Raw genomic sequence first — 13,563 nt, forward strand, 5'->3', positions numbered from 1 at the left:
TGCAGTCCCAGCTTAGGACAGCCACTGCCATTTCCGAGGCTGCTCTCGGGGGAAAATGGCCAGAAGGCGCGTAGTGGCTCCTTTAAGGCTCCTCCTAGTCCTCCCTCCCCCGCCCACGTGACCCGGGGCGGCCGCGCGCCGGCTCAGCCCCCCGCGCAAGCGGCGATGGCGGCGGCGGCGGGAGCTGCAGCGGCGGCGGCCGCCGAGGTGCGGAAGGGGAGGGGGAGAGGCGGGTGCATGCCCGCGCGCGCGCCCGGGGGAAGCGCGCGCCCGTGCAATGCTCCGGGGGTGCAACGGGGCCGGGGGGCCCGGACGGGACCTACAGCAATCCGGAGGGCCAGCACCGGGGGCGGATGAGGGGACCAGGGGGTGGGAGGTGGGGGGAGTGGGCACGGAGGCGCGCGTGCAGCCGCCGGCTGCCCCCGAGTGGGCGGCGGGCGCCGGGGCCCCAGGAGCACGCGCGAGGGGCACGAGGGGCCGTCCACCGGGCTGGGGGGCAGCGGGCGCTGGAGGGGTTGGTGCCCGGGGTCCCCGCGGCCTGGGGGACAAAGGGGGAGCGGCGCGTGCAGCCGGGAGGAGGGGGCGGGGCCGGGGCGCGGAGGCCCCGCCCCCTCCCCCTCCTCTCTTCTCGGCCCCAGAGATGCGGGGTCTACCGAGAGGGAGGGGGTTGATGCGGGCCCGGGGGAGGGGTCGTGCGGCCCCCCCGGGCAGCCGAGGCCGCGGAAGGGGGGGGCCCCATAGAGGAAGAGGTAGGCCCCGGAGCCTACTCTCTCTTCCCAGAGCCCAGGCGTCCTGGGCTCCCCAACTTCCTACAGGGCTGACCAGCCCTCCTCTACCTTGTGTCCCCTGCCAGGGGGAGGCCCCTGCTGAGATGGGGGCGCTGGTGCTGGAGAAGGAGCCTAGAGGAGCCACTGAAAGAGGTGAGTACAGCAGAAAAACGGGCCCAGTTGGACCTTCACCTCCCCCAACACAGGATTCCCTGAGAGCTTAGCCCCAAACTTTTTCTTTTCCCTTACAGTTCATGGCTCTTTGGGGGACACCCCTCGTAGTGAGGAGACCCTACCCAAGGCCAGTCCCGACTCCCTGGAGCCTGCTGGCCCCTCATCCCCAGCCTCTGTCACGGTCACCGTGGGTGATGAGGGGGCTGACACCCCTGTAGGAGCCACACCACTCATTGGGGATGAACCTGAGAATCTCGAGGGAGATGGGGACCTCCATGGGGGCCGCATCCTGCTGGGTGAGAGGCTGGGGAGTCTTGGGGTGGGGGGTGAAGTGGGGTATCCTCTGACTACTTTTCCTCTTATCTTGCCTTTGCTTGCCTGTTTTCCAGGCCATGCCACAAAGTCATTCCCCTCTTCCCCCAGCAAGGGGGGTGCCTGTCCCAGCCGGGCCAAGATGTCAATGACAGGGGCTGGAAAATCACCCCCATCGGTCCAGAGTTTAGCTATGAGGCTGCTGAGTATGCCGGGCGCCCAGGGGGCAGCAGCAGCAGGGCCTGAACCCCCTCCGGCCACACCCAGCCCAGAGGGGCAGCCCAAGGTCCACCGAGCCAGAAAAACTATGTCCAAACCAGGAAATGGGCAGGTGAGGATTGAGGGAGAGGGTTGGAGTGGGGAGACAGGAGTAATCCACAGTAAACCCCTTGTGGACTTTCTTTACGCTTTTTTTTTTTTTTTTTTTTTTACACTTTATTCAGACCTTTTCTAATCTATTCCCAGTTTCACATATTTACCTAGGGGCTACAGTGTGTCAAGTTCTGGGCTGGGGGTTAATCTGAACAAACAGACAAATTTCTGTCTTCCTGGAGTTTACATTCTTGGGGAGAGGGAAGTAGATAAGACAAAGGTTAGAGAGTTAATTGTGTAGCTACTTTTATAATTATTCTTATGATAATGACTAAAGAAACTTCAGACCACTCTTTCTTTCTACCTCAAAGCAAGCCCCAAGGGAACTTTTTCCTCCCTTTGACACTGTCCCTGCTCCCTTTTTTAAAGGTTCTAAGGGTTTTACTATGAATCCCTAAGGGGTAGGAGGTGAGGGAAAGGACCAAAGCCCCAGAATTTCAGAAGCTTTATGACAATATTTTTAGGGCTCTTCGTTTGATTTTGTTTTGGGTATGGCTTAGGTAGCTTTGGGCAAAGCATGAACCTTTGTTTTCTCATCTGTAAAATGGGTAAAAAAGGGCCTGCTTCTGCGATCTTGAAGAGAGAAGTGTTAGGTGTGGGATGTGCTTAACATACTACTTCTGGGGATATAGCAGTTCTTGTGATTGCCACATTCTGGTTCACTGGAGCTTCAAATGGCATTTTTGAGGGTGTGGCTCACCTACCCTCCACCTCACCCAGGGCTGCAGGCTAATCCAGGCCCCCGGGCCCAACCAGAGATACTCCCGACCCTAAGTGTGCTCCCTCTCGGCCCCCAGCCCCCAGTCCCTGAGAAGCGGCCCCCTGAAGTGCAGCATTTCCGCATGAGTGATGACGTGCACTCCTTGGGGAAGATGACCTCAGGTCAGTCCCACCTCCCACCCAACCTGCTGCTGGATGAGACCTCAGGGTCCTGAGGGTTAAGGACAGGCCTTACTCCTTTCTCTCTCTCCTTCTAGATGTGGCCAAAAGGAGGAAGCTGAACTCCGGTGGTGGCCTGGTGAGCCTGGAGAGGCAGAAAACAAGGCCTCTCCACCTAGGGGGCCTCATCCTGCCCTCAAGGGAAATGGGCTGGGGGGGAAGTACCAGCAGCTTCCATTTTTCTGATCTTTTCCTAGTCGGAGGAGTTGGGTTCTGCCCGGGGTTCAGGAGAAGTGACCATGGAGAAAGGGGACCCAGGGTCCCTAGAGGAGTGGGAGACAGTGGTGGGGGACGACTTCAGCCTCTACTACGACTCCTACTCTGTGGATGAGCGTGTGGACTCTGACAGCAAGGTGAGAAGGAGCTAGCCTACCTCCCTGCCAGCACGTACCTTGTTCAAGGCTCAGTCGCCAGTCTTTCATTCCCTGCCTTGTCTCTTTCCTTTTTACCTTGTGAACACCCCCTAATTCAGGGCCCCATACGGTCTGTAACTTCCAGTGCATGCTCTACCCCAGTCCCTCCCCTTGCTCCTCTCCATGGTGGCAACCACCATCCTGGACTTGGGGTTTAGCATTCCATTTTGTTGTTTGCTTGCTTGTTTATTCTTTTGCTCTTGATTTGGTTTTATCTCCTACAAGTTTGCCTGTGCAGTATAATGCTGTCTTACCTGTTGTGCTTTTTTTTTTTTAACATTTTTTCACGGAAAACTTCAAATAACATACAAAAGAGCAAAGGGTGAGCCCTCATGAAGCCTCACCTGGCTCCAGCAATTTTCAGTACACAGCCACTCTTGACTCCTCTCTTCCTCCCCCAGCACACCCACCTCCCTGACTGCTTTAAAGTAGCCATCACATCGTTTTATCTGGAAATATCTTCGTATGTATCTCTAAACATCAGGCTTCTTCCTGGTTTTTATTTTTATTTTTTAGTGTTTTTATTTATTTTTGAGAGAGAGAAAGAAACAGAGTGTGAGCCAGGAAGGGGCAGAGAGAGAAGCAGGGTCCAGGCTTTGAGCTGTCAGCACAGAGCCTGTCGCAGAGCTCAAACTCATGAACTGCAAGACCCTGGCCTGAGCTGAAGTCAGATACTTAACTGACTGAGCCACCCAGGCACCCTCTTCCTGTTTTTTAATATCACTGCTTAACTGTTTTCACAACCTAGAAAATGTAGCCATCACCTTGCTATGAGTGTTCATGTGTTCTCAGTTGTTTCATAGGTGGGTTTTTGTTTGTCCAGATTCAAATGAGCTCCATACATTGGTTTGATTGACATTTGCCTTAGGCCTCTCTTGATTTAAAGGTAGGTTTACCTGTCTTTGAAAAAGAAGGGTTTTTTTTTGCCATTTATTTGTTGAAGAAGCCAGGTTGGTTGTCCTACAGAATTTCTCACGTTTAAAATTAGTTGACTGGGTGGCGACTGACATGTTCTTTTTTCTTTTTTTTTAATGTTTATTTATTTTAGAGAGAGGGAGACAGAGGTTCCAGAGCAGGCTCTGCACTGACAGCAGATAGCCCAATGCATGGCTTGAACTCACGAACTGTGAGATCTTGAGCCAAAGTAGGATGCTTAACCGACTAAGTCATTCAGGTGCCCCCTCGATATTTTTTATAAACTAGATCTAGAAGCATAATCAGCTTTGGGTGTTTTTTTGTTTTTGTTTTTAATGGTGAGAAGATTTGATAGCTGGTATGCATGCTTCCTCTTGCATCGCATAAGCGGGCATGGGACGTCTTGTCTTTTTGTTAGTGGTATTTAAGATTGATAGTAGATTTCTGTGACGTCAGCCTTCTCCTTATTACAAAGTTCTTCATTAGCTTTTCATCTGGTATTTTTAGCAACCACTGGTAGTCCTATCTACATATGAACTTCATAAAAAGCATAAAACTTGTGCTTGTTTTCTGGAACTTTTTTTTTTTTTTTTTGCTTAATATGTCATCAAGATTCACACTCATCATTGTGAGTGAGGTGCCTTCCTTTTCACAGCTGTCTAACATCCCACACCCTTTGTTTCCTCTCCTGTCCATTCACCTCCTCCAGGGAGCCATCCTGGGACAGTAGTAATAGTTCTTTAAAAAAATTTTTTTTTTAATGTTTATTTTTGAGAGAGAGACAGACAGAGTACGAGCCGGGGAGGGGTAGAGAGAGAGGGAGACACAGAATCCGAAGCAGGCTCCAGGCTCTGAGCCGTCAGCACAGGGCCTGACGCAGGGCTCAAACTCAAGAACTGTGAGATCACGACCTAAGCCAAAGTTGGACGCTTAACTGACTGACCCACCCGGGCACCCCAGTAGTAATAGTTCTTTATCCTGCTTCATTGAGTCTTGGGGGTTGGATGTGTCCTGCCCTGCTTGTTTCCCAAGAGAGGGCTGTGGACTGAGGGTTGCTGTTTCCCCAGCCCTGCCTTGCTTCTCTCCCAGTCTGAGGTTGAAGCTCTGGCTGAACAACTAAGTGAGGAAGAGGAGGAAGAGGAGGAGGAGGAAGAAGAGGAAGAGGAGGAAGAAGAAGAAGAGGAAGAAGAAGAGGAAGATGAGGAGTCTGGCAATCAGTCTGACAGGGTAAGAGCTGGAGACTGGCATCCTGAGGAGTGGGGGCTGAGGGGCTGGAGGTCTGAGTCCCCAGAGCAGGGGTAGTGGGCTGGGGGCTAGGCTCTCTAATTCTTCCTCCATCCCAGAGTGGTTCCAGTGGCCGGCGCAAAGCCAAGAAGAAGTGGCGGAAGGACAGCCCATGGGTGAAGCCATCCCGGAAACGGCGGAAGCGCGAGCCTCCACGGGCCAAGGAGCCACGAGGTGAGGAGGCTCCTCTGCTCTTGGGTCCCCTCCTCCAGCCCCCCTGCCAGCCCCCAGAGAGTGTGCACGAACACACGCTCATGCATGTGCTCATGCACGTACACCCGCATGTACCCACGCGTCCAGGCACCTGTGAGCTCGCACTCTCACTCTCTCTGTCTCTGTGTCAGGAGTGAATGGTGTGGGCTCCTCAGGCCCCAGTGAGTACATGGAGGTCCCTCTGGGGTCCCTGGAGCTGCCCAGCGAGGGGACCCTCTCCCCCAACCACGCTGGTAATTGCCAATTGCTGGGATGGCGAGCCACTAGGGGGCACCCTCTGGGCTGGAGGGAACGGGGAGGAGGGGGACCCCACCGGAGCTGAGGTGTCTGTCCATGGCCAGGCTTTGGGAGTTCTAGAGCTTGGAGGGAAAGGCAGGGCGGGGGTGCGAGGCCCTACCAGTGGTCCCTGTGGGTGATGGGTATGGCCTCCCTCAGCTCCCTTTTCCCTCCGTCCAAGGGGTATCCAATGACACGTCTTCACTGGAGACAGAGCGGGGGTTTGAGGAGCTGCCCCTCTGCAGCTGCCGCATGGAGGCACCCAAGATTGACCGCATCAGCGAGAGAGCTGGGCACAAGTGCATGGCCACAGAGAGTGTGGATGGAGAGGTGGGCCCTGTGAGCTGGGAAGAGAGGTGCCGGTGGGTCGGGGGGGGATCCAGCCCCGGGCCCTAGGCTCACCCTCTTCCTACCCGTTCACGCTGCCACAGCTGTCAGGCTGCAATGCCGCAATCCTCAAGCGGGAGACCATGAGGCCGTCAAGCCGCGTGGCACTAATGGTGCTCTGTGAGACCCACCGTGCCCGCATGGTCAAACACCACTGCTGCCCAGGCTGTGGCTACTTCTGTACGGCGGTGAGTGACCGGTGGGGCAGACAGGCAGCGTGCCCCACAGGGGAGGGGTCTTCTAGATCCTGACCACATTATTTCCCAGGGCACCTTCCTGGAGTGCCACCCCGACTTCCGTGTGGCCCACCGCTTCCACAAGGCCTGTGTGTCCCAGCTGAACGGCATGGTCTTCTGTCCTCACTGTGGGGAGGATGCATCTGAGGCCCAGGAGGTGACCATCCCCCGGGGGGATGGGGTGACCCCACCAGCTGGCACCGCAGCCCCTGCCCCCCCACCCCTGGCTCAGGATGCCCCTGGGAGAGCAGACACTTCCCAGCCCAGGTACTGGCCTCCCCCTTCCCGACTGTCTGTTCCCTGCCCTGGCCCCGTTGCTTGTAGACATCAGCACCTTCTCCCACAGTGCCCGGATGCGAGGGCATGGGGAGCCCCGGCGGCCACCCTGTGACCCTCTGGCTGACACCATCGACAGCTCAGGGCCCTCCCTGACTCTTCCCAATGGGGGCTGCCTCTCAGCCGTGGGGCTGCCACCTGGGCCAGGCCGAGAGGCCCTGGAGAAGGCCCTGGTCATCCAGGAATCGGAGAGGTGAATGAGGGGTTGCTCTCGGGCTGGGCGGCCAGGGCTGGGGCTGAAAGGTGGATCTGCAGGTTTTGAGGTTGATGCTCCTTCTGAGGAGCCTACACCTCTCCCTCGCCATGACAGGAGGAAGAAACTCCGCTTCCACCCCCGGCAGTTGTACCTGTCGGTGAAGCAAGGGGAGCTGCAGAAGGTGATCCTGATGCTGTGTGAGTATTCCACTTACTCGTTTGTTCTGCAGACCTTGAGTGAACACTGGTTATGTACCAGACACTGGGCTCAGGGCCAGGAGCGCAGCAACGGAGGCCATTGTCCTTGCCCTGAAATACTTAGTGTTAGTGTGGTAGGGGAGACAGACACACAGCTAACCCATCAGTTGTGCCTTCCCAGTGGATGTTCAGAGGAGTTAATGACATTGCTCAGGAGGGGCCCCTGACATGGGTTAGGGCCCTAAGAAGCCTTCCTGGAGGAGGTCCCACCTGCCCCCTAGCTCGCTCACCACTTGTCCCTCCCTCTTCTGGTGTGGCGGGCTCTCCCCACAGTGGACAACCTGGACCCCAACTTCCAGAGCGATCAGCAGAGCAAGCGCACGCCCCTGCACGCGGCCGCCCAGAAGGGCTCCGTGGAGATCTGCCACGTGCTGCTGCAGGTCAGCATGGGCCCAGCCCTCTGCCTCATTGACCAGGCCCCCAGACACCCTCCCTTCCCCAGCCCTTCTGAGGTGCCAGCCCCCATGCCCCCTCCTTGCAGGCAGGAGCCAACATCAATGCAGTGGACAAGCAGCAGCGCACCCCGCTGATGGAGGCTGTGGTGAACAACCACCTGGAGGTAGCACGCTACATGGTGCAGCGTGGCGGCTGTGTCTACAGCAAGGTGTGGTGACCGGGCCAGCCGGGGCCTAGGTTTGAGATGGGTTTGAGATGCCAGCGGGGGACTCACCTGCCCACGTCTTCCTCAGGAGGAGGATGGCTCCACCTGCCTCCACCATGCAGCCAAAATTGGGAACTTGGAGATGGTCAGCCTGCTGCTCAGCACAGGACAGGTGGACGTCAACGCCCAGGTCAGCGGCCTGGCTGCCTGCCCAGCCCACTTCGTCTGGGTCCTTGGCTCAGCTTCGGGCTTTGGGCCCCCTTTCGACCTCAGCTGACCTCCGACCCTTTCCGTGATCTTGCCTTGCTCTAGCGTGTCCCTCTTTTCTCCCTCGTTTGTGTTTTTTTCTTTACCTTTCTCCTTTTTGCTTTTTCTGTCAGTTTTCAGAATAATGAGTTGCTGCCTTAATCTCTGGAAGTGTGCAATGATACTCTTTATCACCTCTCACTTTGTCATATGTTGGGTGTGTTTTAGCCTATTGATCTTTGAATTGTTCCATTCTTTGTCCAGGAGGAGCCCCTTGAACTAGGCTTCTGTGGTTTTTGTTAGGACCCAACCACTTTTAAGTGCATCTTTTAGTACAAAGAGATTTTTTTAGAGACTGCAGTCTGTGTCCTTAGCAGCAGTTATTGCTGTTGGGTCACTGTGTTCTAGGACTTTTGAGTGGAAAGACCTAGAAAGTATGTGTCTTTTAGAATGAGAAAAATTATTCCACAACTCTGAGCAATAGACACTATTAGTCCCATTTTACAGATTGGGAACCTGAGACCCCAGAGACTTACCTGGAGTCTCAAAGCATGTGAGTGACGGAGCTGAGACTCACACTCAGAGTCTAGCCCCAGAGCCTGTGCTCTTGATCACATGCTCCTTTGGGAAGCAGGGCCAGCTGCTGGGCGTGCCCAGGGCAGGGGAAGGGGGACCCCTCACCCTCCTCCCTCTCTCCCCACCCACAGGACAGTGGGGGATGGACGCCCATTATCTGGGCTGCGGAGCACAAGCACATTGAGGTGATCCGCATGCTGCTGACACGGGGCGCCGATGTCACCCTCACAGACAACGTGAGAGTTGGTTGGGGGTAGTGGAGGTGGGGACTGTCCTGGCCCCCTGAGCAAGGACGAGGCTGGGTTCAAGGGCTCACTGCTTGGACCCACCCTTACCCTCCCACGTCCACAGGAGGAAAACATCTGCCTGCACTGGGCCTCCTTCACTGGCAGTGCTGCCATCGCTGAGGTCCTCCTCAACGCACGCTGTGACCTCCACGCTGTCAACTACCACGGTGACACGCCCCTGCACATCGCAGCGCGGGAGAGCTACCACGACTGTGTGCTGTGAGCCCCAGCCCACCCCACGCCCTGACGCCCCAGCGCCTTCATGCAGCCCCAGACCCCACAGGCTTCCTGTCCCCTCCCAGGCTGTTCCTGTCACGCGGGGCGAACCCTGAGCTGCGGAACAAGGAGGGGGACACAGCATGGGACCTGACTCCTGAGCGCTCCGACGTGTGGTTTGCGCTGCAGCTCAACCGCAAGCTTCGTCTTGGAGTGGGGAATCGGGCCATCCGCACTGAGAAGATCATTTGCCGGTGAGCCTGGGCCCTCTGCACCCAGGACAGCCTTCTGCCTTCTCCCCCAGCCCTGCTGAACCTCCAGAACATCCCTCAGACCCTCCCCAGGCTCCACTGAATCACCAGAACCAACCCCCAGCTAGGATACCAGATACAGTAAACAGAAATAGAGTTAAATTGGAATTTCAGTCGAGCAGCACGTACTTTTTTAGCGTTAAGAGCGTCCTACACAGTATTTGGAATGTACCCATAGTAAAAAATTACGTCTTATCCAAAATCCAATTTTCATTGGGTGTCCTGCAGTTTATTTGACAACCTTACCTCCCATGCCCCAATGAACCCCCAGAATCATGCCCTTCCCTCCCACAGCCCCAGGAACCTCCTAGGCCTCTCCTTGTACCTAGTGGACCCCCTGACCCCATCCTGTAGTACCCCCAGCCCCATCTCCCTTCCATCAGGGATGTGGCTCGGGGCTATGAGAACGTGCCTATTCCCTGCGTCAACGGCGTGGACGGGGAGCCCTGCCCGGAGGATTACAAGTACATCTCAGAGAACTGTGAGACATCCACCATGAACATCGACCGCAACATCACCCACCTGCAAGTGAGCAGGGGCCCGGGACCTCCTGGAGGGACACACAAGCTGTGGGCCGACAAGGCACCTGGCCAGTGGAGTGGGGCTGAAAGGGACCTCTGGCGTGGGCTTGCATGCTTCTGGGAAAGGGGTCCTTTTTCTGGGACACGTGAAGGTATCATATGGGCTCCTGGTAGCCCTGGGGACACCCCAATCAGCAATACCTTGATTGTCCCTCGCCCCGGGAGCATCACCACCCACCATACTAATATAACCACCTCAGGGAAAGGACAGCAGTTGGGGGGCAGAGAGCGCCAGTTGCTGAGGGGACAAGGCCACTTCTGAGGGCCGAGCTGATCCCCTGCCTCCTGCCCCAGCACTGCACGTGTGTGGACGACTGTTCCAGTTCCAACTGCCTATGTGGCCAGCTCAGCATTCGCTGCTGGTATGACAAGGTATGTGCCCTCACCCTGGGCTTCCAGGGGCGTGCCAGGATAGAGGTGAGCCTGTGCCCAACTACATGCAAATCAAGGGCATGGTGGCGTGGTTCCTGTTCTCTGCACCCAGCATGTGGCCTCCCTTAGCCCGTTCTCCCTGTTTGTGGCATTGGGATCCATGGTGGGTTTTTCTGTAGAGTCCTGGGGGTCCTTAGCAGCTGAGGTGAGCGCCACACAGAAACCACTTGTCCTTCCCTCCTTCGACCCCAGGATGGACGGCTGCTCCAGGAATTTAACAAGATCGAGCCCCCACTGATTTTCGAGTGTAACCAGGCGTGTTCCTGCTGGAGAAACTGCAAGAACCGGGTGGTGCAGAGTGGTATCAAGTGAGGCCCACCCCTGCAGCCCACCCTCACCCCCACCTCACCCCCGTGTCCCCTCCGGTGGCGGTTTCTGGGTTCCTCCACCTAATGTCACCCCCTTTCCTGCCCCCAGAGTGCGGCTGCAGCTCTACCGAACAGCCAAGATGGGCTGGGGGGTCCGAGCCCTGCAGACCATCCCCCAGGGAACCTTCATCTGCGAGTGAGTAGGGGTGGAAGGGTGCATAGCCGTAGCTGACTCCCAAGCCTCCATCTGCTTTCCTCCCTGATGGGTCCCACCCCTTCCCACTGCCCGTCTCTGGCCAGATTGTACCTGCTCCCAGTCTGCTCAGACCTCAGAACCTTCTATCACCACTACCACATCTTCCCTCCCCTGCCTTTCTAAGCTGGGAGACAGACAGACATGGATTGAGCCTCTGTCACTGGGTATCCTGGGCCAAGTTCTTAACCTCCTGGAGCCTCATTTTGCTCATCTGCAAAATGGAGGTGATAAAGTTACCTTTCTGTCCAAGTCACCAGGGCCTCACTTCTCTCCAGCAATTCTTTCTTTTCGCAGCATCTGTAACCCTCCTGCCCCCTGGCTCCTACTCCATGGCCTGCAGACTTAATCTAGGCCTCCTTTGGCCCCACTTGCCTCTTTACAGGACCATCCATTTTCTCCTTATTGGGTCATCTCTCAACTTTGTTCAAATGGCCCCTTCCTCCTGAGCCTCAGTTTCCCCACCATCCACTCACTGCTCATCCCTGCCGGAATCTGCCTTTGCTCTTGCCCTTCTGCTGATACCACCTCTCGACAACCCGCCCGTCACCCCGTATCTTGATCCTCCTTCTCCCAGTGTCTGCTACTCTCCCTTGCTGTGGCTCCCATGACGCTGTCCTACCTCTGACCCATCCATCCTCCCTTTTCACCAACTTCTCTTCCTCCACTTTCTAAATGTGGGTGTCCTTGTGTCCAGCTCCTTCCTAGAGTTCCTCACAGCCCCTGTGGCTCTGTCCCTTCCTGCAGCCCCAACCTCTCCTGTCCTACTGCCTGGCATCGCCACCACCTGCTGTGTGATTCCTAGTCCAGAAACCTCGCAGTGACTAAACCTGCGTGGATTTCCCCGCCCAAACCACCTGCCTATAGATACTGATCCCTGTAACCACAGGGGCTTGGTGTCTCCCTACTCGCTGATTCTTCCTCTGGTGCAGCTCAGGCCCTTCCCTTTACCTTCCCCACCACTGCATCTCCAGCTCGTCCCCAGCCCACCGGCCCCAACTTCCCCCACATTTGCTGGTCCTGCCCATTGTTCCAGCTGTCCGGGGGAGACCCCAGCTGGCAAGAGTATGCCCAGTGTTGTTCCCTCTGTTGTGTTCTCTGTTCCTCCTTTTCATTCTCATTCCAGAGGGGAGCCACCCACCTCCTCCCCCACTCCCAAGATGTCTGCTGTCCTCCATGTCCACTCTGCCTTGGCTGCCTACCTCAGCCATCTAGGTCTGTGGGATTCATAGACAGACGGGGCAGCTGACAAATTGTGAAAGAGGGTTCCATGGGGTTCTGAGGAGAGACAGGGCCTGGAGCAAGCTCCCGATAACCCCTGTTCACCTTCAGAACCACCACTTCCTGCCCAACAGGTACGTTGGGGAGCTGATCTCCGATGCTGAGGCTGATGTAAGAGAGGATGATTCTTATCTCTTCGACCTAGACAACAAGGTAAGCAGGAGACCCCTCTGTACCTTGCTCCCAGCCAGCTGATGGAAAGCTGGGGAGGAGGGACTGGATGGTCCATGGGTGGGGAGGTTGGCCAGGCAAGCGGGGTAGTAGTAGATGTGAAGAGTGACACCTTCCCCTCAGGACGGAGAGGTGTACTGCATTGATGCCCGTTACTATGGCAACATCAGCCGCTTCATCAACCACCTGTGTGACCCCAACATCATCCCCGTCCGTGTCTTCATGCTGCACCAGGACCTCCGGTTTCCACGCATTGCCTTCTTCAGTTCCCGAGACATCCGGACTGGGGAGGAGCTGGGGTGAGGTGTCTCTGGTGTGTGCCAGGGGTGTGGGAGATGCGGTAAGCTTGGGACCAGAAGCTGAAGACTGGAGAGTGCCTGGTTTCCAGGCATGGAGTAGAGCAGAGCCTCTCTGATGTCCGTGTAGATGGAGTCCTGAGCCTCCCAGATTCTGATTCAGTAGATTTGGGATGGGGCCTAAGATTCTTCTGCATGTCTAATGAGTCACAGGCAGTGCCAGTGCTGCAGGTCCGTGAAACAGAAAAGGGCTTGGAGTCTGTCCGGAGAAGATGGGGGTGGGTGCTTTGGGGTAGGCCTGGGCAGCTGGCTTTGGATCCCATAGCCTCCTTCTGCTCCTCTGACAGGTTTGACTATGGTGACCGCTTCTGGGACATCAAAAGCAAATACTTCACCTGTCAGTGTGGCTCTGAGAAGTGCAAGCACTCAGCCGAGGCCATTGCCCTGGAACAGAGCCGCCTGGCCCGCCTGGACCCCCACCCCGAGCTGTTGCCTGAGCTCGGCTCCCTGCCCCCAGTCAATCCCTGAACGCGGACCACACACATCCCCCACCCCTGGATGGCCACCAGCTCAGCAGCCCCCTCTGCCACTTGCTGCTCACAGCCCACACCTGGGGGTGCTGCCTTCTTCTGTCCCTTACCCCTTCACACATTCCTCGGCCAGAGACCCCCAGCCAGGCCCTGGAGGTCTGACAGCCCCTCTCTCCCAGAGCTGGTTCTTCCCTGGGAGGGTGACTTCAGGGCTGGCCGCTCCCTGTCCCCCATCCTCAGCTGAAGTTTGATGAATTGAAATTGGGCCTCTATGCCAGCTGGTTTCCTTTGTTCTCAATAAATACTGGGTTTGGTAATAAACTGTCTTGGTGATTGTTTGAGGGGCCAGAGGGGGTTGGTCAGGGAGGAAGCACACATAGCCAGAGGGAATGTGGGC

At 56.5% G+C, this 13,563-nt stretch overlaps 1 protein-coding gene across 7 annotated transcripts; it reads left to right on the forward strand.

Annotated features, from left to right (window-relative positions):
• Window positions 1-165: 165 nt before the first annotated feature.
• On the forward strand, window positions 166-13,487 carry EHMT2 (euchromatic histone lysine methyltransferase 2). 7 transcript variants are annotated; one of them, XM_047102283.1, is made up of 28 exons: window positions 166-207; window positions 854-920; window positions 1,019-1,237; window positions 1,331-1,584; window positions 2,423-2,507; window positions 2,603-2,643; window positions 2,762-2,917; window positions 4,982-5,119; window positions 5,236-5,350; window positions 5,521-5,622; window positions 5,847-5,995; window positions 6,097-6,240; window positions 6,320-6,555; window positions 6,635-6,817; window positions 6,935-7,017; window positions 7,351-7,457; window positions 7,559-7,681; window positions 7,767-7,868; window positions 8,632-8,736; window positions 8,852-9,006; window positions 9,090-9,257; window positions 9,698-9,842; window positions 10,190-10,267; window positions 10,520-10,635; window positions 10,745-10,831; window positions 12,244-12,322; window positions 12,464-12,639; window positions 12,984-13,487. In XM_047102283.1, the coding sequence occupies exons 1-28, from the start codon at window positions 166-168 to the stop codon at window positions 13,162-13,164; spliced, it is 3,636 nt and encodes a 1,211-aa protein (XP_046958239.1). In that variant the 3' UTR covers window positions 13,165-13,487. The 7 variants fall into 7 exon arrangements, with proteins under 7 accessions (XP_046958239.1, XP_046958240.1, XP_046958241.1 ...); XM_047102284.1 differs by lacking the exon at window positions 5,521-5,622; XM_047102280.1 differs by lacking the exon at window positions 166-207 and having other exon boundaries at window positions 631-920.
• Window positions 13,488-13,563: the final 76 nt, after the last annotated feature.

Source organism: Lynx rufus, unplaced genomic scaffold, assembly GCF_022079265.1.
Source record: "Lynx rufus isolate CCGP_SWC_20201006 ecotype Redwood Valley unplaced genomic scaffold, mLynRuf1.p SCAF_6, whole genome shotgun sequence".
In the NCBI taxonomy this organism is placed as follows: domain Eukaryota; kingdom Metazoa; phylum Chordata; class Mammalia; order Carnivora; family Felidae; genus Lynx; species Lynx rufus.